Source organism: Panulirus ornatus, chromosome 56 (assembly GCF_036320965.1).
Source record: "Panulirus ornatus isolate Po-2019 chromosome 56, ASM3632096v1, whole genome shotgun sequence".
Classification (NCBI taxonomy): Eukaryota; Metazoa; Arthropoda; class Malacostraca; order Decapoda; family Palinuridae; genus Panulirus; species Panulirus ornatus.
This window is the reverse complement of record NC_092279.1, coordinates 16,410,204-16,433,863: the sequence shown is the minus strand read 5'-3', so window position 1 is coordinate 16,433,863 and position 23,660 is coordinate 16,410,204. Positions and strand designations below refer to the sequence as shown.

Genomic DNA, 23,660 nt, shown 5'->3' with positions numbered 1-23,660 from the left:
TTGATTTATTATGCTTCCCAGTTTCATCCACATTTGAGATGATAAGGATTAAAATCAATATCATAATTGATTATTTTATATAACTTCAGCAATGATGAATGGCAAGTGAATAAAATTCTGATACATCTGTGATGAAACGACAAAGACATTGTTTTTATCTTATAACCAATGCTTCTCTATCTTATTACATCCTCTCTTTTATTGAGTCTCTCCTGACCTGCTAGTGAGATGCAAATAACTGGCTACAGTTTCAGCCAAAACCTCTTGTCTTGCCTCTAGTTTGAATATATATTTTACATATTGTGTAGACTCATTATTTCTTCCCTTTGTTTTATGGATGGTGTGATGTTTATGGGTGTTTGATTGTATTATCTGATGTTTAAATTGATGTTATTCCAGTTGAAATTCTCATATTTATTTGAGGTCAGTAAACTGAGCTTTCCATTTGCGTTAGACTTGCCATCCAATGTACATCAGTGATATGCTTGTATACGTGGAAATATTGGTTGTCACCCTGGAAAAACTTCAAATATTGACAGACATATTCCATTTGAAATTCTCACATGTATTTGAAGTCTGTAAATTGAGCCTTCCGTTTGCATTAGACTTGCCATCCAATGTACACCAGTGATATGCTTGTATACATAGAAAAATTGGTTATCACTCTGGAAAAACCAAATATTTACAAACATCATGAAGTTGGTAATCAGAGTGGACTGCTCCCACCTATCATTCCTTAGACTCTATTTCACTTTCTAGATAATGAAATTGTTGTGTATGATGCAACATCAAGAGAAAGAACAGGAAGAGATTTATATTAGAAATGCATATCCCTTTGATATTAGTAGTGGATACTACTAGTTTGATCCTGACTTGTTTCCCATGATACCTTCCATTAATCATGTAACTTTTTCTGATGCTGGAAAACATCATAGTTTTATTTTGAATGTAAAAGAGATACTTTGATTTATTTCAAATCCATGTACAAATGCCCAGATGATATCTTTTTCTCAAGTGCTTTACTTTAGGTGATAAAGATTCTCACTTCATTGTGAGATCTGATGTATGTCAGAAACAAAGGTTGTGCATGGCAGTGATAGGATGTTTCTTTTCAACTTAGGAATCACATCACCCTTTTCAGTGGCTCCTGTTCCAGCCTTGTTAGCTTTTACTATTCAGGTGAACAAGACATGCTTATGATGAACGTGGTATGCTGATAAAGAACATGGTACTCATTTTTTTTTTTTCTTTTTTTTTTTTATACTTTGTCGCTGTCTCCCGCGTTTGCGAGGTAGCGCAAGGAAACAGACGAAAGAAATGGCCCAACCCCCCCCCCATACACATGTATATACATACGTCCACACACGCAAATATACATACCTACACAGCTTTCCATGGTTTACCCCAGACGCTTCACATGCCTTGATTCAATCCACTGACAGCACGTCAACCCCGGTATACCACATCGCTCCAATTCACTCTATTCCTTGCCCTCCTTTCACCCTCCTGCATGTTCAGGCCCCGATCACACAAAATCTTTTTCACTCCATCTTTCCACCTCCAGTTTGGTCTCCCTCTTCTCCTTGCTCCCTCCACCTCCGACACATATATCCTCTTGGTCAATCTTTCCTCACTCATCCTCTCCATGTGCCCAAACCACTTCAAAACACCCTCTTCTGCTCTCTCAACCACGCTCTTTTTATTTCCACACATCTCTCTTACCCTTACGTTACTCACTCGATCAAACCACCTCACACCACACATTGTCCTCAAACATCTCATTTCCAGCACATCCATCCTCCTGCACACAACTCTATCCATAGCCCACGCCTCGCAACCATACAACATTGCTGGAACCACTATTCCTTCAAACATACCCATTTTTGCTTTCCGGGATAATGTTCTCGACTTCCACACATTCTTCAAGGCCCCCAGAATTTTCGCCCCCTCCCCCACCCTATGATCCACTTCCGCTTCCATGGTTCCATCCGCTGCCAGGTCCACTCCCAGATATCTAAAACACTTCACTTCCTCCAGTTTTTCTCCATTCAAACTCACCTCCCAATTGACTTGGCCCTCAACCCTACTGTACCTAATAACCTTGCTCTTATTCACATTTACTCTTAACTTTCTTCTTCCACACACTTTACCAAACTCAGTCACCAGCTTCTGCAGTTTCTCACATGAATCAGCCACCAGCGCTGTATCATCAGCGAACAACAACTGACTCACTTCCCAAGCTCTCTCATCCCCAACAGACTTCATACTTGCCCCTCTTTCCAAAACTCTTGCATTTACCTCCCTAACAACCCCATCCATAAACAAATTAAACAACCATGGAGACATCACACACCCCTGCCGCAAACCTACATTCACTGAGAACCAATCACTTTCCTCTCTTCCTACACGTACACATGCCTTACATCCTCGATAAAAACTTTTCACTGCTTCTAACAACTTTCCTCCCACACCATATATTCTTAATACCTTCCACAGAGCATCTCTATCAACTCTATCATATGCCTTCTCCAGATCCATAAATGCTACATACAAATCCATTTGCTTTTCTAAGTATTTCTCACATACATTCTTCGAAGCAAACACCTGATCCACACATCCTCTACCACTTCTGAAACCACACTGCTCTTCCCCAATCTGATGCTCTGTACATGCCTTCACCCTCTCAATCAATACCCTCCCATATAATTTACCAGGAATACTCAACAAACTTATACCTCTGTAATTTGAGCACTCACTCTTATCCCCTTTGCCTTTGTACAATGGCACTATGCACGCATTCCGCCAATCCTCAGGCACCTCACCATGAGTCATACATACATTAAATAACCTTACCAACCAGTCAACAATACAGTCACCCCCTTTTTTAATAAATTCCACTGCAATACCATCCAAACCTGCTGCCTTGCCGGCTTTCATCTTCTGCAAAGCTTTCACTACCTCTTCTCTGTTTACCAAATCATTTTCCCTAACCCTCTCACTTTGCACACCACCTCGACCAAAACACCCTATATCTGCCACTCTATCATCAAACACATTCAACAAACCTTCAAAATACTCACTCCATCTCCTATGGTACTCATATAGTTAGTAAATACTGTGAGCTTGGTTACTGTAGCAAACATAGACAGTTAAGAAATAATGTATTGTGAACATTGTATGTTCAGGATGTACAGGGAATGCTGAGAGTGAACTCAGCTCATGGTTTAGTGAATTTGATATGTATACTGTAGAATGAAGATGGCATGCTCAGAACAAGTAAAGTGAATGGGTTTAGTAAAAATGTGAATGGGTTTAGTAAAAGTTCAGTGTAGATTCACCTCTACAGAATGGGAGAACCCTTCTGCTTCTCTCATTAACCACATCCATGTCCGAATATGCATGCTTATCCCCACCTTGATTATGTCTTACATCTGAGTTTCGTTCTTAGTCACTGTTTGTTTTATAGTTAAGTAATTTCATATGCTGATGCATGTTTATGAGCACTTTAGCATCTTACAAAAAGTAGGTCACTGTGACCTACATTGCACACCATAGAGGTGAACTTCATAATTGTTGATCACATCTTTACCATGGGTACATATAACTTTTATTAGTTGTATTTATGTTATGAAGGCCTCATATTGAATTTTTTAACCAGAGCATCAAAGGCTGCTGTAAATGATTTTTTTTTTTTTTTTTTTTTTTTTTTTGCTGTCTCCCGCGTTTGCGAGGTAGCGCAAGGAAACAGACGAAAGAAATGGCCCAACCCACCCCCATACACATGTATATACTGTATATGCTGTAAATGATATTTTACCTTTTATATTCTGTTGTCTTTTTACAGCACATGTATTATGTTGTATTGAATCTAAATGATTTTAACCCCAGTAACCCAGCATTTTCTCCCCAGGTGAATGAAGTCTTGAAGAGTCATAGTATTAAACCACATTGGATGTTTGCCCTCGATGACTTGATACGAAGCGCCGTCCATTGTGCGATAACAGTTTTGTCACCAGGTAAGAACAATAAGAAAATATGTCTGCATGATCTGTTTTTCCCCCATTTATAAATTAACCTGAATGTTATTAATACTGCTGCATTTTATAAGGTGAAAATTTGCTGCTAATTTTCACACTTTTGGACAATATCTTTTTTATTGATTTCCAAATACTGAAACTTTCATATATCAGCAACTCTCATAGCAACATTTCATGCTCATAGCAGTTGAGGATTAGAAAGCATATTTGTCTCATGATACATAACCCTTCATAGTTGCAACACATTTGCAAAACAAAATTGTTCTGTATTTAATATAAATATTTTACCTCAAACCCTGTAATGATGATTATCATGGCATCTGCACTATGGCAGTGAGAAGCATTTACTGTGGGGTTTGTGTTTTTGTCCATGCACCAAAAATTTGAATTGGAAGGTGTGCTTGCTTTACTGGTATGTAAAGATACTTTATGTCGCAGGTGGTGCAAGATGTGTTGATATAGGAAAGTTTTTCATGAACATTTTAGGAACTTGCATCCTCTTGATCCTCTGCATCCATGATGGTCAGAGTTGCATCTCTTTGATCCTTTGCATCCATGAGGGTCTAAGTTTATCCAGTCTATTTTCTCATAATTAAAACTTTGGAAAGTTGTGCACCTTGACAATACCACTACACTCCTTTCCTACTTTTTGTGTATTTTTTTTTTTTTTTTTTTTTTTTGGTGAGTGAGTGAGTGGAGATTCAGTGCACTTTTACAGTTTTTCATTTATGATTTTACCTCTCTTTATGTATTTCATATATTTTCAATCTCTTCATTTCATTTTTTCATTGTTAATCCCTCTTATGATATGATTGCTGGGATATTTGTATATATTTGGGTATTGATGTGTATTTTTTGAAATTTTTTTCCTAAACCCCTTTTTTTTTCCTTTAGGTATCAGCTTTAATTTTTTATGCTTTTTGTCATTTGAGAAACTCATCAGTCCGTAATCCCATGGATGATCATTGGCTGACTCTCAATCTCTGTTATTTGCCTAATCAAGGTTTTTCATTACCTCCGCAGAACATGACATATTACTTGACCGAAGTGAGGGAGTTGCAGGTGTGCGTGTTCCTGGTCCTGATCGACCTCAGGATCTTGTTGAGGAAGGTAGCACCTCAGGAGTTTCTACAATAAATTCTACAAAATCTGCAAAGTTGCTACATGATTTTCATCACTCTAAACATTGTCATCAATTACAAGAAAGTCTGCAGGCTACCAGAGCAGAGAATCTTCGGTAAGTGTTCCTCAACATGTTCTGTTTGAAAACTCTCAGTTCAGGTAGGGGAGAAAGAATTCCACGTGCGGATTTCTTGCATATCGTAGAAGATGACTAAAGGAGGCTGGAGTGGGTGGCTGGAAACCCTCCCCATCTTATATTTTAATTTCTAAAAGAGGAAACAGAAGGAGCCAGGCAGGGAGTGCCCATTCTCCTCGAAGGCTCAAACTGGGGCATCTGAATGTGTATGGATGTAACCAAGATGAGAAGAGAGGAGAGATAGGTGGTATGTTTGAGGAAAGAACCTGGATGTTTTGGCTCTTGAGTGAACAAAAGTTCAAAGGTAAAGGGGAAGAATGGTTTGGAAATATTGGAAGAGTAAAGTCTAGGGTTGGTTACAGGACAAGAACTAAGGAGAGAGTAGCACTACTCCTGAAGCAAGAGTTGTAGGAGTGTGTGATAGAGTTTAAGGAAGTAAATTGTAGATTGATGTGGGTAAAACTTAAGATGAATGGTGAGAGATGGGTGATTATTGGTGCTTATGCACCTTGACATGATAAGAAAGATCATAGTGAGTGTGTCAGCAGTTTTGGTATACAAGGCTGGGTATTAGTGCTGGGTGATTTAAATGCAAAGGTAAGTAATATGGTAGTTTAGGGTGTAATTGGTGTGCTTGGGGTATTCAATGTTATGAATGGAAATGGTGAAGAGCTTGTGGAGTTTTGTGCTAAAAAAGACTAGTGAAGCTAGGACGCGTCCTAGCTTCGTCTCTTCAATGTATATCAACTGACTGTTATGTTTCTCTCGTGTCTCCCCTGATGATGTGATTGTTGCATGAGGGTGCACTTGGGAACTTTTCGTGTTTCATTTTCCCCGTGGACTCATACGAATATATAATGTTCTTAATGCTACCTTGCTAACGTGGGAAATGGCGAATAGTTTGAAAGAAAAAGAAAGAAAAATATATATATATATATATATATATATATATATATATATATATATATATATATATATATATATATATATATATATATGGGGAATTTGAACTCATGAGGTACCGTACAACAAAAGACATCTCCTTGCCATTCAGGGTTATCCCTTTGGTACGTGAGGTTGGACGCACAAAAATGGAAGTGAAGGTTGTCATTAAGAGCAACTTCGAGCCCTCACTGTTGGCACAGAAAATAGAGGTGCGGATTCCAACTCCTCTCAACACATCAGGCGTCCAACTAATATGTATGAAAGGGAAAGCCAAGTATAAAGCATCAGAAAATGCTATTGTGTGGAAGATAAAGCGAATGGGTGGAATGAAGGAATCTCAAATTTCTGCTGAAATAGAGTTGCTGCAAACAGATACCAAGAAAAAGTGGACCAGACCTCCTATCTCAATGAATTTTGAGGTAAGAGCTTTTATTTAGCTGGATATCTGCATGGCAAGCATATATTACCTTTGAAACTTATGTTTCCCCAGAACTTTTTTAAAGGGGAAGTAAGTGTTTATAGTTGTGTTACTGGAGTGGTAGTTTTCATACATGGTGCTTTGACAAGAAAATAGTGAAATTGGAAAAAATGTAGCTTGGACATTGAAGCTTATTGATACAGTGGTCAAATTGATGAGAACTACTATTGACGTTTGTGTAAATAAATTATACATTTCCTTTTTCCATAGCCAGAGGTTGAACCATTATGTGACATCCATTTTTTTTCATTTCATTTCAAGCTAGAAGTTTCAGTTTTCTAAATTGTTTCTTACATTTTTCATATGTATATATATGTATGTGTGTGTGTGTGTATATGTGCCTGTGTATGTGTGTGTGTGTGTGTGTGTATATATATATATATATATATATATATATATTATCCCTGGGGATAGGGGTGAAAGAATACTTCCCACGCATTCCTCGCGTGTCGTAGAAAGCGACTAGAGGGGACGGGAGCGGGGGGCCAGAAATCCTCCCCTCCTTGTATTTTTTTAACATTCTAAAATGGGAAACAGAAGAAGGAGTCATGCAGGGAGTGCTCATTTTCCTCGAAGGCTCAGATTGGGGTGCCTAAATGTGTGTGGATGAACCAAGATGTAAAAAAAGGAGAGATAGGTAGTATGTTTGAGGAAAGGAACCTGGATGTTTTGGCTCTGAGTGAAACGAAGCTCAAGGGTAAAGGGGAAGAGTGGTTTGGGAATGTCTGGGGAGTAAAGTCAGGGGTTAGTGAGAAGACAAGAGCAAGGGAAGGAGTAGCAATACTCCTGAAACAGGAGTTGTGGGAGTATGTGATAGAATGTAAGAAAGTAAATTCTCGATTAATATGGGTAAAACTGAAAGTTGATGGAGAGAGATGGGTGATTATTGGTGCATATGCACCTGGGCATGAGAAGAAAGATCATGAGAGGCAAGTGTTTTGGGAGCAGCTGAATGAGTGTGTTAGTGGTTTTGATGCACGAGACCGGGTTATAGTGATGGGTGATTTGAATGCAAAGGTGAGTAATGTGGCAGTTGAGGGAATAATTGGTATACATGGGGTGTTCAGTGTTGTAAATGGAAATGGTGAAGAGCTTGTAGATTTATGTGCTGAAAAAGGACTGATGATTGGGAATACCTGGTTTAAAAAGCGAGATATACATAAGTATACTTATGTAAGTAGGAGAGATGGCCAGAGAGCGTTATTGGATTACGTGTTAATTGACAGGCGCGCGAAAGAGAGACTTTTGGATGTTAATGTGCTGAGAGGTGCAACTGGAGGGATGTCTGATCATTATCTTGTGGAGGCTAAGGTGAAGATTTGCATGGGTTTTCAGAAAAGAAGAGTGAATGTTGGGGTGAAGAGGGTGGTGAGAGTAAGTGAGCTTGGGAAGGAGACTTGTGTGAGGAAGTACCAGGAGAGACTGAGTACAGAATGGAAAAAGGTGAGAACAATGGAAGTAAGGGGAGTGGGGGAGGAATGGGATGTATTTAGGGAATCAGTGATGGATTGCGCAAAAGATGCTTGTGGCATGAGAAGAGTGGGAGGTGGGTTGATTAGAAAGGGTAGTGAGTGGTGGGATGAAGAAGTAAGAGTATTAGTGAAAGAGAAGAGAGAGGCATTTGGACGATTTTTGCAGGGAAAAAATGCAATTGAGTGGGAAATGTAAAAAAGAAAGAGACAGGAGGTCAAGAGAAAGGTGCAAGAGGTGAAAAAGAGGGCAAATGAGAGTTGGGGTGAGAGAGTATCATTAAATTTTAGGGAGAATAAAAAGATGTTCTGGAAGGAGGTAAATAAAGTGCGTAAGACAAGGGAGCAAATGGGAACTTCAGTGAAGGGCGCAAATGGGGAGGTGATAACAAGTAGTGGTGATGTGAGAAGGAGATGGAGTGAGTATTTTGAAGGTTTGTGGAATGTGTTTGATGATAGAGCGGCAGATATAGGGTGTTTTGGTCGAGGTGGTGTGCAAAGTGAGAGGGTTAGGGAAGATGATTTGGTAAACAGAAAAGAGGTAGTAAAAGCTTTGCGGAAGATGAAAGCCGGCAAGGCAGCAGGTTTGGATGGTATTGCAGTGGAATTTATTAAAAAAGGGGGTGACTGTATTGTTGACTGGTTGGTAAGGTTATTTAATGTATGTATGACTCATGGTGAGGTGCCTGAGGATTGGTGGAATGCGTGCATAGTGCCATTGTACAAAGGCAAAGGGGATAAGAGTGAGTGCTCAAATTACAGAGGTATAAGTTTGTTGATTATTCCTGGTAGATTATATGGGAGGATATTGATTGAGAGGGTGAAGGCATGTACAGAGCATCAGATTGGGGAGGAGCAGTGTGGTTTCAGAAGTGGTAGAGGATGTGTGGATCAGGTGTTTGCTTTGAAGAATGTATGTGAGAAATACTTAGAAAAGAAAATGGATTTGTATGTATCATTTATGGATCTGGAGAAGGCATATGATAGAGTTGATAGAGATGCTCTGTGGAAGGTATTAAGAATATATGGTGTGGGAGGCAAGTTGTTAGAAGCAGTGAAAAGTTTTTATCGAGGATGTAAGGCATGTGTACGTGTAGGAAGAGAGGAAAGTGATTGGTTCTCAGTGAATGTAGGTTTGCGGCAGGGGTGTGTGATGTCTCCATGGTTGTTTAATTTGTTTATGGATGGGGTTGTTAGGGAGGTGAATGCAAGAGTTTTGGAAAGAGGGGCAAGTATGAAGTCTGTTGGGGATGAGAGAGCTTGGGAAGTGAGTCAGTTGTTGTTCGCTGATGATACAGCGCTGGTGGCTGATTCATGCGAGAAACTGCAGAAGCTGGTGACTGAGTTTGGTAAAGTGTGTGAAAGAAGAAAGTTAAGAGTAAATGTGAATAAGAGCAAGGTTATTAGGTACAGTAGGGTTTAGGGTCAAGTCAATTGGGAGGTAAGTTTGAATGGAGAAAAACTGGAGGAAGTAAAGTGTTTTAGATATCTGGGAGTGGATCTGGCAGCGGATGGAACCATGGAAGCGGAAGTGGATCATAGGGTGGGGGAGGGGGCGAAAATTCTGGGAGCCTTGAAGAATGTGTGGAAGTCGAGAACATTATCTCGGAAAGCAAAAATGGGTATGTTTGAAGGAATAGTGGTTCCAACAATGTTGTATGGTTGCGAGGCGTTGGCTACGGATAGAGTTGTGCGCAAGAGGATGGATGTGCTGGAAATGAGATGTTTGAGGACAATATGTGGTGTGAGGTGGTTTGATCGAGTAAGTAACGTAAGGGTAAGAGAGATGTGTGGAAATAAAAAGAGCGTGGTTGAGAGAGCAGAAGAGGGTGTTTTGAAATGGTTTGGGCACATGGAGAGAATGAGTGGGGAAAGATTGACCAAGAGGATATATGTGTCAGAGGTGGAGGGAACGAGGAGAAGTGGGAGACCAAATTGGAGGTGGAAAGATGGAGTGAAAAAGATTTTGTGTGATCGGGGCCTGAACATGCAGGAGGGTGAAAGGAGGGCAAGGAGTAGAGTGAATTGGATCGGTGTGGTATACCGGGGTTGACATGCTGTCAGTGGATTGAATCAGGGCATGTGAAGTGTCTGGGGTAAACCATGGAAAGCTGTGTAGGTTTGTATATTTGCGTGTGTGGACGTATGTATATACATGTGTATGGGGGGGGGTTGGGCCATTTCTTTCGTCTGTTTCCTTGCGCTACCTCACAAACGCGGGAGACAGCGACAAAGCAAAAAAAAAAAAAAGAAATATATATATATATATTTTTTTTTTTTTTTTTTTTCAAACTATTCGCCATTTCCCGCATTAGCGAGGTAGTGTTAAGAACAGAAGACTGGGCCTTTTTCGGAATATCCTCACCTGGCCCCCTCTGTTCCTTCTTTTGGAAAATTAAAAAAAAAAAAAACGAGAGGGGAGGATTCCCAGCCCCCCGCTCCCATATATATATATAGGGGAGGGGAGAAAGAATACTTCCCACGTATTCCCTGCGTGTCGTAGAAGGCGACTAAAAGGGAAGGGAGCGGGGGGCTGGAAATCCTCCCCTCTCGTTTTTTTTTTTTTTTTTTTTTTTTTTAATTTTCCAAAAGAAGGAACAGAGAAGAGGTCCAGGTGAGGATATTCCTTCAAAGGCCCAGTCCTCTGTTCTTAACGCTACCTCGCTATCGCGGGAAATAGCGAATAGTATGAAAAAAAAAATATATATATATATATATATATATATATATATATATATATATATATATATATATATATATATATATATATATATATATAAATATGTTTTTCTTTCTTTTTTTTCATACTATTCGCTATTTATTGTGTTAGCGAGGTAGCATTGAGAACAGAGGACTGAGCCTTTGAGGGAACATCCTCACTTGGCTTCCTTCTCTGTTCTTTCTTTTGGAAAATGAAAAACGAGAGGGGAGGATTTCCAGCCCCCTGCTCCCTTCTCTTTTAGTCGCCTTCTACGACACGCAGGGAATATGTGGGAAGTATTCTTTCTCCCCTATCCCCCTGGATCATTTACATTAGACTTCATGTCCTTTAAGTGCTTTATGTTTGGCATTAACCTTGTATGCTCTTGTATGCTGATGAATTAGACACCTTGCATATTTTTACTCGGGAGGTATTATCCTTTTCTTCACTGAGACTGATTTTCTTATAACACACTACTATTTCTGTCTTTAACTTTGTTCATTTCTTTGAATCATGTTTCTAGGTTACTGGAAGAGTTGTACTTGTCAGAGAAACGATATGGTGAGCTGTTGAAAATGTTCCTCTCTGAACGTCATGATCAAAGTCAATACCTAGCAGACCAGCTGGCTGTTCCTTTGCCACCTTTGCTCCCACCTAGTGATGGGAAGACCTCAGTAATCAGAAGCAGTGACTGCTCAGTAAACAAGAGGCTTTGTCAAGGATCATCTGAAGAAACTGCTGTTGGAGGGCCTGACATCATGGACTCACCTGCTGGTACCATAGGCTCAAGGTCTAGTGCAGATACTGTGACTCCAGAGGTGAGTAACTTGTAAAAGGATTTATGGCATAATTGAATCACCTACAGTGTTGTATGTTGCTCTGCATAAGATGATGTATGAAAAAGCTTCAGATATTTTAATCAAAATACATTTTACACTTCTTAACTTAATACTTCTTTCAACATATACTTTGACTTGACTGCCATCAGATGTAATGAATAGAAATCTTTCTTTCAGTATCATAGAATGTTTCCTTAGAATTATTTTTTATGAAATATTCAAAGGAAGCTTTTATTGTGTGATACCTATTTTAGTTCCAGAATTGCCAGTGAGTTTATCAGAACTGGTTGCTGTGGTATTTTTAAGAAAATCCTAACTTAACACCCTTCACTCCCATAGCTTATATTGGGAGGGTTTACATGCATTCTGACCACATTATCTTCACCAGCGAGCTGTGACAGATTAGCTTATTAGCTTAAGTATCAAGTGCTATGGACCTTATGTGTATGGAAGCCTTGTACTCATAAGGAAATAATAATATACAGTAAACCCCCATTCTAATGGATTTCAGCATATTGAAATTTGGCTTCTAACAAACTCCTTGGACCCCATTGGACTAACTTTGGGATCTAACAGACATATCTGTGAAAGTACATTACATTGCAGTTGAAGTCCAGTAAGATAAGGACCCATCAGACTGAGTTTGGAGTGTAACAGAATATTCCATGAGTTTCTGGCCTTAGTCTGGAATGCTGGGTGTCAGAACATTTGTGTATCTCCTTAGAACAGATTTTTATTTATTTTACAAACACGCATCTTTCTCTTTAAACATACACAAAAAGATAATGTAGCCAGAAATTTCTAGATGAAACAAGACAGTATGGTTACTGCATGCCAGTCTGAGTTAAGCACCCATTTGGTCAACACATAAACAGTATGGTTACTGCATGCCAGTCTGAGTTAAGCACCCATTTGGTCAACACATAAACAAACCCATTGCTCATGCTTTCATGCAACTCAAGGGATTTTATGTTACAAAGGAAGATAAAGATGGTATCAGTGTCATTATGTGTTATGAGATCTAGAAAATGCCACAGCATTGTTGAAAAGCTGAAAATGAGCATCACAAGAATGAGGAAGTAACTTGCACTACACGCAAGCCCCATTTTTGACCATGAGGTGATTCAGGCGACCTTGGAGCTGTCTTTCTTTGATTCAGAGTAGTGTTTACTACTCCTTGAACATCACCATCCTTAAAGGAATCAGGTAGGTTTCCATTACAATTGCTGATATGTCATTAATGTTCCTTGTACCTTGGAGATATTTGGTATGCAACAGAATTTGGCTTCTAACCGACCACCCTTCCCCCATGTAGTCTGTTAGAATGGGTTACTGCATTTCAGTACAATTGTTAAGAAATAGGATAAAGTCAGTATAATTTTGCAAGATTTGTAGAGGTAGAGGCCTTTGGAAAAGAGGAAATGATGTGAGTTAGAAGAAGGTGGTGAAAGTGAGCGAGCTTGAAGAAGAGGCTTATGTGAAGAGATACCAGGAGAGACTGAGTATGGAATGGCAAAAGGTGAGAGTACATGGAGCTAGGGGAGTGTTTAAATAATGGGAGACTTTTAGGTAAACAGTGTTGGAATATGAGTAAAGTGTATGGTGTGCAGAAGGTCAGAAGTGGGCAGGAGTGATTGGGTAGTGAATGGTGAGACAGCAAAGTATAGATGATAATGAAGAAGGGGAGAGAGGTTTATGAGTATTATTTAAGGGAAGGAATGCGATTAAGTGGGAGATGCAAAAGAGAAAGCAGCAGGATGTCAATAGAAAGGTGCAGGAGCTGAAAATGGGCAAATGAGAGTTAGTTTGAGCAAATATCAACAAACTTCAGAAGGAATGAGCAAATATCAACAAACTTCAGAGGGAATAAGAAACTGCTTTGGAAGGAGGTAATAGTATGCCAATAACAAGAGAACAAGTGGGAACACTAGTGAAGGATACAAATGGGAAAGGAAGAGGTAACAGGTAAAAATAAGTTGAAGAGGAGATGGATTGAGTAATCTGAAAGATTGTGGAATGTATTTGATGGTAGTGTTGAAGATGTAGACTGTTTGGTCAGGGAGGTATACTTAGTGAAAGTGTTTTGGTAAGTGCTTTGGTGAAAAGAGGACTGGTGGTGAAAGCCTTGTGTAAGATGAAACTATTATGGTACCATAATCCTTATTCTAAATGATTTTCTTTCCAGAGTAATCTAGAGGGAGCTACCTCATCAACATCAGTTCCTCAGGAACTTCCCATGATCCATGTGTCCTCACGTAACATTGACATGGAACTAGTCCTGTGGTTGCAGTCTCTATCAATAGACCGTGATGTAATTGATAAGGTAAGCATGAGAGTGAAAATTGGCACTCACATAAAAGGTATATGCTGTATATCTGCCTACTCTGTCCTTATCATAATGCTTGTGGATTTGATAATATTAAAACATTCTTTGTAGATGTTTATTTTATTGTTCTCTTTTTTTCTTATTTCTGTGTCTGCATTATTATACTTCAGTTGCTTTTAGTGATATCAAGGGTGATAGGAATTCTGATGTGAAGGTAAGAGACTATGGGGTTTTTATTAATTGATTTATTCTGTTGTTCTCAGAATAATAATTTTTCATTCATTAGTGGGAGAATGCAGTAATATTACATTGTTCTTTTTTCTTTTTTATAGAACTAAGTTAAGCTTCAGTTTTTGTTATCACGTCTCACATTTACAAGACAGTACGAGAAGGAAATGAACAGTGGCTTTGTTTGCTCACGTACAGTCTCTTGCTGTCATTTATAGTGTACTGAAATAAGAATTATAATTACACATTCTTTGTGGACATCATCTTCCAGTTAAATATTCACTTAAGGCAAGATTTTTATGAACAAGACATGATTTTTGAGCATTTTATAGCATATACAGTGAACTGTCTTTTGCTTTGAATGGTTGAGATTAATAAGTTGCTGGACTAATGATTTTTCTGGAGTTTATATTGTAAAAATTTTAAAGGATTCCCAAGGTTTAGCAAACAGTTAAGTCCAGAAGTAGAAGCTATTTTTATTATTATTATATAGTCATTTCATTCTCTTTCATATTTTAGTATGATAATCCAAATTGAAGAGAAAATACTAAAAAACAAATTGACATCTAATTCCTTCCTTTATTTTCTTATCCCTCAGATCACCTGGTATTGCATTAAATGATCATTCAGACTTCCTTGCAGGGTATTCATGTATCATTGGCTTATGCATTTTTTGATATGTTTCTAGCAATTTCTCCAGACTTAACGATTCTCTATCATCCTGATCTAGTTGCTTGCAGATTCAGGGAACAGTTTAGTTGTGATGCAAGTCTAAATGGAGAAAATTTGGATGAAATGAAGTGTTTTAGGTACCTGGGAGTGGAAATAGCATTGAATAGATCCGTGGAAGTGGTATTAAGTCATAATAGGGTGGATGATGGGGCAAAGGTTCTGGGAGCATTGAGGAATCTTTAGAAAAAGAGATCATTATCTGGAAGGGCAGAAATGGGTGTGTTTGAAGGTATGGTAATGTCACTGATGTTGTATCGCTGCAAGGCTTGGGCTGTAAATGAGAATTTGCTGAAGTGGGTGAATGTGTTTGAAATGAAATATATGAGGGCAATATGTGGTGTGAGGTGATGTGATCAAGTAAGTATTAAAATGGTAAGAGAGAGGTGTGGTAATAAGAAGAATTTGGAAGAGAGAGCTGAAGAGGTTGTACCGAAATGGTGTAGGCATATGGAGACAGTAAGTGTGAATAGGATGCCAAAGGGGATGTATGCATCAGTAGTGGAGGGGACAAGGAGAAAGGGGAGACCAAATTCAAAATGGAAGGATGGAGTGAAAAATATTTTTGTCAGGGCCTGAACATGCAGTGGGGTGAAGGGTGTGCATGGGATAGGGTGCATTGCAGCAATGTGGTATACATTGGGCAATGTGCTGTCATTGGACTGAATCAGAGCGTATGAAGCAGCCGGAACAAACTACAGAAGAGTCTGTGGATTTGCTAAATTGCTCATAACAGCTAGAGAATGGATGTAAGCAAAGGCAGCCTTTTTTTCATCTCTTCCAGGCACTATCACACTAACATGGGAAACAGCAATCAAGTATGAAAAAATATATGTGAGTGTGTGCATTACACACGACAGTTAGAGAATGGGTGTGAGTGGATGCAGCCTTTTATCATCTGTTCCTAGTACTAATGTGGGAGATGATGATTAGTTATGAAAAAATATATATACATATTAGTATACTTTAAATTACAAAGAGAAAAGGTAGATTGCAAGAGATGTGGATAAATGTAGTAAGACAGTTCTTGAGGGTTAAAGATAGATGAGGATACTAGAGAAATGATTTATGATGGCGTGCATTGAAACTGTTGTACATCAAAGTTCATTTGATTGGATGCTTTGCCTTCACTTGAATTAGCATTTTGTGCAGAGTGAAAACCTGATGCTAAACATTGAACTTTTTTATTCACTGTAGTATGCAGGACATAGGTAAAATAATAAAAAAATTGAAATTGAATGCATGAACTGAATCAGTGCATCGTGAATGGAAGTGAAATAAAATTTTCTTTGTATGGAATTGCTTATTTGTTTTGTGTTTTTAGTTTCTTGCAGAAGACTACACCAAAGATGATGTTCTTACTTGGATGACACATGATGACCTGCGAAGGATGAGAATGAGGTAAGAATTATGTCCACTTGTTATTTAAAGACTTATTTCTTTTGTTTCTGTCTATCTTTTTACTCAGAACAGTGAATTCTCTCATCCTCATATTTTCAGATTTTGATTATTAATCCTCTGTCACCAAAATAAGTATAGATATGAAATGTGGTTGAGAGAGCAGAAGAGGGTATGTTGAAATAGTTTGGACTTATGGAGCAAATGAGTGATGAAAGTTTGACAAAGAGGATATATGTGTCAGAAGTGGAAAGAACCAGGAGAACTGGGAGACCAGATTGGAGATCGAGGATGAAGCGAAAATGATTCTGAACAATTGGGGCCTGAACATGCAGGAGGGTGAAAGACGTGCATGGAACAGAGTAAATTGGAATGATATAATACACTTTGTACTTATTGTACTTATATAACACTGGCTTATGTATTAGATTGTTTGTAACCATTGAAATGTAAAAAATCTGTCAGACTAAGTGGGTTTCTTAATGAGTCAATAAAGTACTTTTGTACATGGCATCTAATTGCTGACATGCCTGTGCTATTACTCCACAACCCCCCTGATATGGGATTACACTATCCAATAGAATAGTTACCTCTTTAATGACTAGCTTTCAATTGCTCAGCAAGTACACTCCACATTCACTCAAATTCAAAATCAAACCAAGCATTTGCTTAACTACCATTAAGTTTATTCCACTAAGGTGGAAGCACATCCTGATGCAGGTTCAATTCATCGTGGTTTTCCTTTTGCACAAGTTTTTTACATCATAGATTTCAGAAAGTTGAGCTGGATATCTTTGTTAGATAAATCAGCAGATAAGATTTGTTATTCATGAGCATAAAATGGTAGAAAGAGATGCAGGAAAGAGGTATATCAGTTCACAAAGTGAGAGATGGAAGTGATCAGATAATACTGGCATGAAGAGAAATATTTACGTGTATACAGGTGAGTTGATTGGAAGCTGGTATGACAAAGCATACATTAGATAGATCAGAGAGGGAATATTGTATGAATAGCTATTTAGACGTGAATGGTGATTGTCTAGCCCAGAGGAGAGTCTATATCAGCCACCTAACTCTGTAACACAAAAAGAGCTAATGAGTGTGTTAAGAATTACTTTTTCTATGTGTGTATCTGCGTAATTTCAGTTTCTTAAAATAGTTACTCCGTTCCATATGTTAATAAAAAAAACTCCATCAGAGGAGGGATCGAACTTCGTATCTGGCGTAATGTGGTGCAGCATCGTCAGGCCTTGGGTTTGCCCATCAACCCCGAAGATCCTACTACTGCACAGCCTACCTCAAAGAGCAGTTCCCAGGACCCACAAGCACGCTCTACAAAATTATAAACATTTTGCTCAGAGTCTAATTTATTTCGAATAAAATAGAAACCTAAAAATGTATAATGTATATAATGCTGCTCATGATGAATCACTACATGCAGGTCAGTGTGTGTCTTGGATATTAGTGTCATATATTTAGCAATAAACTCCATTGAAATTGAGTGAGATTATTAATTGATAAATGACTCTCATCTTCTTAGAATAACTGCCCATGTTATAATGGCTTACTGTATGTCATTTTCTTCAGTCATATTGATTTGGAGTCAGTGTAACGTGAGTTATTTTGTGTCCCAAGTTGCTTCCTTTGGTGCTAGACATGCTGATACTGTAGTTTTAATTCACATTTATTGTATATTCCATGTGCTTTCTGAGAATGGGAATGCATTTTACAAGGATAGTTTTATGACTGTTTATAAAGAAAGGATTGCCTGTAATTAGTGGTGCTGTAGATGCCTTATGAACATTAATCTGAAGAGTAGATATGTACATTTGTTTATGTATGTTTGTATATAATTGTCTCCTGAATCCACTTACCTTAATAGATACTATATTTGCCTAGACAGGTTGTGAATGCAGTGTGTGTTAGCTTTTGGACAATACGTTGTCTGTGATTTTTCTCAAAGCAGATGCTTATTCTGTTCTTTGAATATTTTGAATTGTTATTTTGTACAAAGTTTAGGTTATTAAGGAAACTGTTTTACTGCAAATGCTGTGAGCTAGTGCCTGAGCTTTATCCTCTGGACATTTGATTCATGAAATACCTCTATTCTGTTCCTTCCAACCCCAATGACTCCAATGATGGATAAAAATCCTCATGGATGCAAAGCCTTGAATGAAAAAAAGGGGGCCCAAAAGAAGAACAGTCTGAAGAGAGTTTGAAAAACACAAAGATTAAAAGGAAAAATGAAGGTTGATATATGTATTGTAAGAAAAAAATACTAAATATGGTCACATTAGGGTGTACACTGGCCTGGCATAGGGTTTTCTTTGACTTGAGCTTTCCAGCTATTCTTTTCAATTTCAAATAATGTGTAATGGACAAATTTAGATTGGTTATCCAATAAGCAGTGTAGTTATACCAAAGAAGTTAGAGAGGCCAAGTCATTAATTGTGCCTTGGTCTTACTTTTTGAAAGCTTATTAAATATGAATATGGTCAATATATTGGATTAGAATTCTTCGTTACTTTAAGATGGGTGTGACTTCTTGTACAGTAAAGTAAATTGATGTGGTTTCACCTCTCTTTGCCAGTTTAAGATTATTCCCTCACACTTTAGATTTATTTTGAATCTGCTGTATTGGCAAAGTCCTGAGAGAAGCTGGTAAAGTATTTGATTTTTTCCTTTTATGTTGAAGACTCCTGTCATGGACAAAATTTCACATTGAGGCTGGCCCTTATTTGAAATGTAGAAAGGATTATGAGTGGGAAAAGGAGACAAGGGAAAGTATTTACAAATTTTAGAGGAAGTGAAAAAGCTGTCTTAAAATGTGGCAGGTCATAGTTGTTTGGAAAGATATGAGAGGGTAGAGAGGTTGAGATGGAGTATTTTGAAGGATTGTTTAATAAGTTTGATGAATGGGAGGCAGATATAGGGTGCTTGGGTTGGGTAGGTATGTGACGTGAGAAAGTCATGGTAAGTGATTTGGTGAAGAGAGAAGAGGTGGTGAAACCCTTGCATAAGATGAAATGTGGCAAATCAGCTGTCAAGTCAACTCCTTTCCAAAGAAAGCAGGTGACTGAATTGTTGATTGGCTAGGATTTCCATTTTATATATGGATCATGGTGAGGTGCCTGAGGAGCAGCAGAATGCATATGGTGCCATTGTAAAGGCAAGGGGGATAAAGGTGAATGGTTGAATCACAGAAGTATTAGTTTGTTGAGGGTACCTAGTAAGTTTATGGGAGAGTAGTGATTGCAGGGATGAAGGTATGTACAGAGTATCAGATTGGGGAGGAACAATGCAGTTTCAAGAGTGGTAGAGGATGTGTGTGGATCAGGTTTTTGCTTTAAAGAATAAGTGTGAGAAATACTTTGAGGAGCAGAATGATTTATGTGTGGCATTTATGGATTTGGAGGAAAGGAAGCATATTATAGGGTGGATAGAGATGCCTTGTGGAATTTCTTTTGATTATATGGTGTTGGAGCTTTCGATGTAAGTAGCAGGTTGGAACATTAGGCAAGAACCTTTGGTATACACATTAGATAGAAGTAGTAAGTCGGAACATTAGGGAGAAGCCTCTTTAAACACTGTGCTAGAATCCCTCTGTGTCACTAAAGGCTAAGAAGCGGCACTGGAGTTCACCAGCTATAAAGACTATTGCCATGGCCACCCCCCTTGAGGGAGTTCCCGGAGGGAAAGGCATCAGAGATAGATATGGTGTTGGATAAAAGCCTGTAGAAGGAGTGAAAGTTTTTATTTAGTGATAAGCATGTTTATGATAGGTTGAGAGGAAGGTGAATGATAGGTAGAGAGGAAGATGAGTGATTCTAGGTGAAGGTGGCCCTGCAGCAAAGGTGTGTACTGTCACCATGGTTGTTTGATTTGTATATGGATGAGTGGTGAGAGAGGTAAATGTAAGGGTCTTGGAGAGAGGGGCAAGTCCATAGGAAGTGAGGGGGGCCTGAGAAGTGAGTCAGTTGTTGTTTGCTAATGACACAACACTGGTGGCAGACTTGAGTGAGGAAAAAAACGAAATTAGGGTCTGAGTTTGTGAGTGTGTGAAAGGAGAATGTTGAGAATAATTGTGAATAAAGGCAAGGATATTAGGATTAGCAAAACAGAGAGACAGGTTAGTTGGGGTTTGAGAATGAACATAGAAAAATTGGAGGTTGAATGTTTTAGATACATCGTAGAGAATGGAACCATGGAAACAGGTGAGTTATAGGGTTGGTGAGGGGGCAGAGGTTTGGTAGCACACTGGAATATGTGAAAAAAAGAGTTCACCATATGGGAGGGCAAAAATGGGTGTGTTTGAAGTTATAGTAGACCCAGTGACATTGCATGGTTATGAGGCACAGGCTATAGATAATATGCAGAGGGGTGGTTGAGTTAGAAGTGAAATGTTTCAGGACAGTTTGTTGTGTGAGGAGGTTGACTGAGTTTACTTAAGAATTGACAGGGTATAGAGAGGCATGGTAATAAAAAAAGAGTAGGACTGAAAGAGCTGAAGAGGATGTGCTGAAATGGTTTTGACACGTGGAGAGTATAAGTGAGGATAGTTTGACAAAACTATAGGATAGGGGAGAAAGAATACTTCCCACGTGTTCCCTGCGTGTCGTAGAAGGCAACTAAAAGGGGAGGGAGTGGGGGGCTGGAAATCCTCCCCTCTTGTATTTTTTTTAATTTTCCAAAAGAAGGAACAGAGAACGAGGCCAGGTGAGGATATTCCCTCAGAGGCCCAGTCCTCTGTTCTTAACACTACCTTGCTAACGCGGGAAATGGCGAATAGTATGAAAGAAAGAAGTTTGACAAAAAGGATATGTGTGTCAGAAGTGGAGGGGAGGAGACGGTGGAAATCAAATTAGATGGAAGGATGAAGTAATAAGATTTTTGGAGCATGGGGCCTGAACATGTAAGAGGATGAAAGGCGTGCATGGAACAGAGAGAACTGGAGCATTCTGTTATGCAAGAGGTGAGTGCTGTCACTGGACTGGAGCAGAGATTGTGAAGTAGCCTGGGGAAAGCCTTGGAAAGGTCTCTGGGGCCTGATTGTGGATAGGGACTGGTTTCACTATTGCACATGATGGCTAGAGGATGGATGTGAGCAAATGAGGCCTTTCTTCATCTTTTCCTGGCATTACTTCACGAATGCAGGAAACAGGAAATAGTAAACAAGTATAAAAGAATATATAATCTTTCTACCTATTACCTCTACCAAGTGTTTATACAGGTACACCACTGATTTTTCGGCAATTGATGGTTTGGTACCTCCTTTAGTCTGGACAAATTTGCGTGAGGGAACTTGAAATTACCGTAGCCACCAGACTAGTTTACTGGGCAGCCACAGATGGCATTGTGTGTAGGACGTGCTTATTTACATTCTTTACACTGCACTTGATGGCGATACTGCAATTCTGTGTGATTCTTAGCTTATTTTTCTTAAATTTAACCCTAGCTATGGCTTCTAAGACATATGAGAGTCTCAGTCGTGGTGTCAAGCGTAACCACCAGTCCATATTGATCCAAGATAAAGTAGAACTGTTGATAAAAATGGACCGTGGTGTTTCGGTGCGTAAGATGTATGACATCTACAGTATTGGTTCATCAACTGTTTATGATATAAAGAAGCTGAGGGAGAAAATATTGAAATTCTACGCAGACAGCAATTCCAAGAAGCAAATAACATTTAGAAAAACTATGAAAGATGGTAATAGTACTGAGCACAATCGAGGGATGATGCAATGATTTCAACAGCGTCAGAGTGATGGAATGGACTTATCAGGTAGCATGGTAATGGACCAGGCTAAGTTGTTCCATAAAGAACTTAAAATTACAATGTGAGCATCATGGAATTTCCATGAATAAAGCGTGCGGAGAAAAGCAGTCTACCAACCACGAAGGAGCTGCCGAGTATGTAGACGAATTTGCGAAACTCGTAGCTGACAAGCACCTCAGTCCTGAGCAGGTGTATAATGTATTTCATTTATTTATTCAGTTTACATTTTAGATTTGTTTAATTCAGATTTCTAGCAGTCCATGGTATACTTTAGACACATGGGAGATGTATAATTAGTGGGTTAGAGGTTGATGAATTATTATTACGTGACCACAGTTGGTCCAGCAAAATGGTTGATGTGTCAAAGCTTTGGAACCAAGAGTGCCAGTAAATCAGTGGTGTACCTGTACTTAATGCTCCAGATTAAATGTTCCTACCTACTGCTTATATCCTTTGCTCCTACCATTTTGCCAAAAAGCAGGACTGGTGCATAGTGGTTACCACGGGAAAATCTAGAGTTATGAAGAATGAGCTGTGTGAGTTAAGTATTGTCAAGTGTTATGTATGACAAGGAGAGATTCTGTGTTTCTGAGCAGAATGCCGGTAGTCTACATGTGGGTGAGGCAGTTCTTTTATTCTGATTATATTAAGGTGATGTTGGACTTAAAAAGTTTTCCTGTTCAGATATTTATTGATGCAAAAGTGCAGAAACTGTTGCATCTGTGCATAAGGAAAAATATGTTGTTTTTCTGAGTTATCTCTCTCACACCGTAACCAGTCTTGTGATAGAAAACACCATGTGATGGTAGTATATGGTGTCTAATGATTACAGTGTTGAGGAACAGTTTGTAGTATTGTGCATAATTTAAGCACAGAACAGGACTTTAGATTATGTAAGTATCCCCCACCCCACACACACACATACCAAAAAAGAGGCAGTTTATCTTCATGAGGATTATTTAAGATTTTACTAATGATAGTGATGATAACAAACAGTAATGATGAAACAGCATCAAATTCATCAGTCATTTTAACTGCTATGGTTTCAACAGCCTTATGTAAATGAAGAGAAAAAAATATAAAGAAGACAATGAAGATGATACAGAAAATGAATGCTTTACTGACCCTTCTGAAGATGTAGTTAGTGAGCAAAGCAGTAGAAGTTTAGATCTTGCCAATGACGATTGTTCATCTAACAGTGATGAGGATGGTACAGACCCACAAAGTGAGTTGTCCCTACTCAAGGCTTAGAGAGTGAAAGAAATAGTCAGGGATTAGATCTCAGTGATGATGTGGTCATTCTGCTGACACTGATGACGATGGTGAAGACACAAAGTGAGTGGTTTGTTGGCCTCACTGTTTTGTGTTTTGCTTGCAGTTCCTTGGTTTTCATTTTATTTCCTTATTATTTTTCTGTAGATGTTGGAATAGCATTCAACAGATTTTACATTTTGTTGTCACTGTTTATCATTTTCC

The 23,660-nt window shown here is 38.7% G+C and overlaps 1 protein-coding gene across 4 annotated transcripts in view; it reads left to right on the top strand.

Annotated features, from left to right (window-relative positions):
• Window positions 1–20,438, top strand: part of Ask1 (apoptotic signal-regulating kinase 1) — an 83,477-nt gene extending 63,039 nt beyond the window's left edge. For 3 of the 4 annotated variants that reach the window (XM_071693956.1, XM_071693955.1, XM_071693953.1), the window contains 6 exons: window positions 3,911–4,016; window positions 5,061–5,274; window positions 11,412–11,706; window positions 13,913–14,050; window positions 16,335–16,411; window positions 17,607–18,637. In XM_071693956.1, the coding sequence (XP_071550057.1) occupies window positions 3,911–4,016; window positions 5,061–5,274; window positions 11,412–11,706; window positions 13,913–14,050; window positions 16,335–16,411; window positions 17,607–17,754 (978 nt within the window). In that variant the 3' untranslated portion in view covers window positions 17,755–18,637. Of the gene's footprint in view, window positions 1–3,910; window positions 4,017–5,060; window positions 5,275–11,411; window positions 11,707–13,912; window positions 14,051–16,334; window positions 16,412–17,606 lie in introns of all 4 variants that reach the window. The other variant, XM_071693954.1, reaches the window with a different exon arrangement.
• The last annotated feature ends 3,222 nt before the right edge of the window (window positions 20,439–23,660 follow it).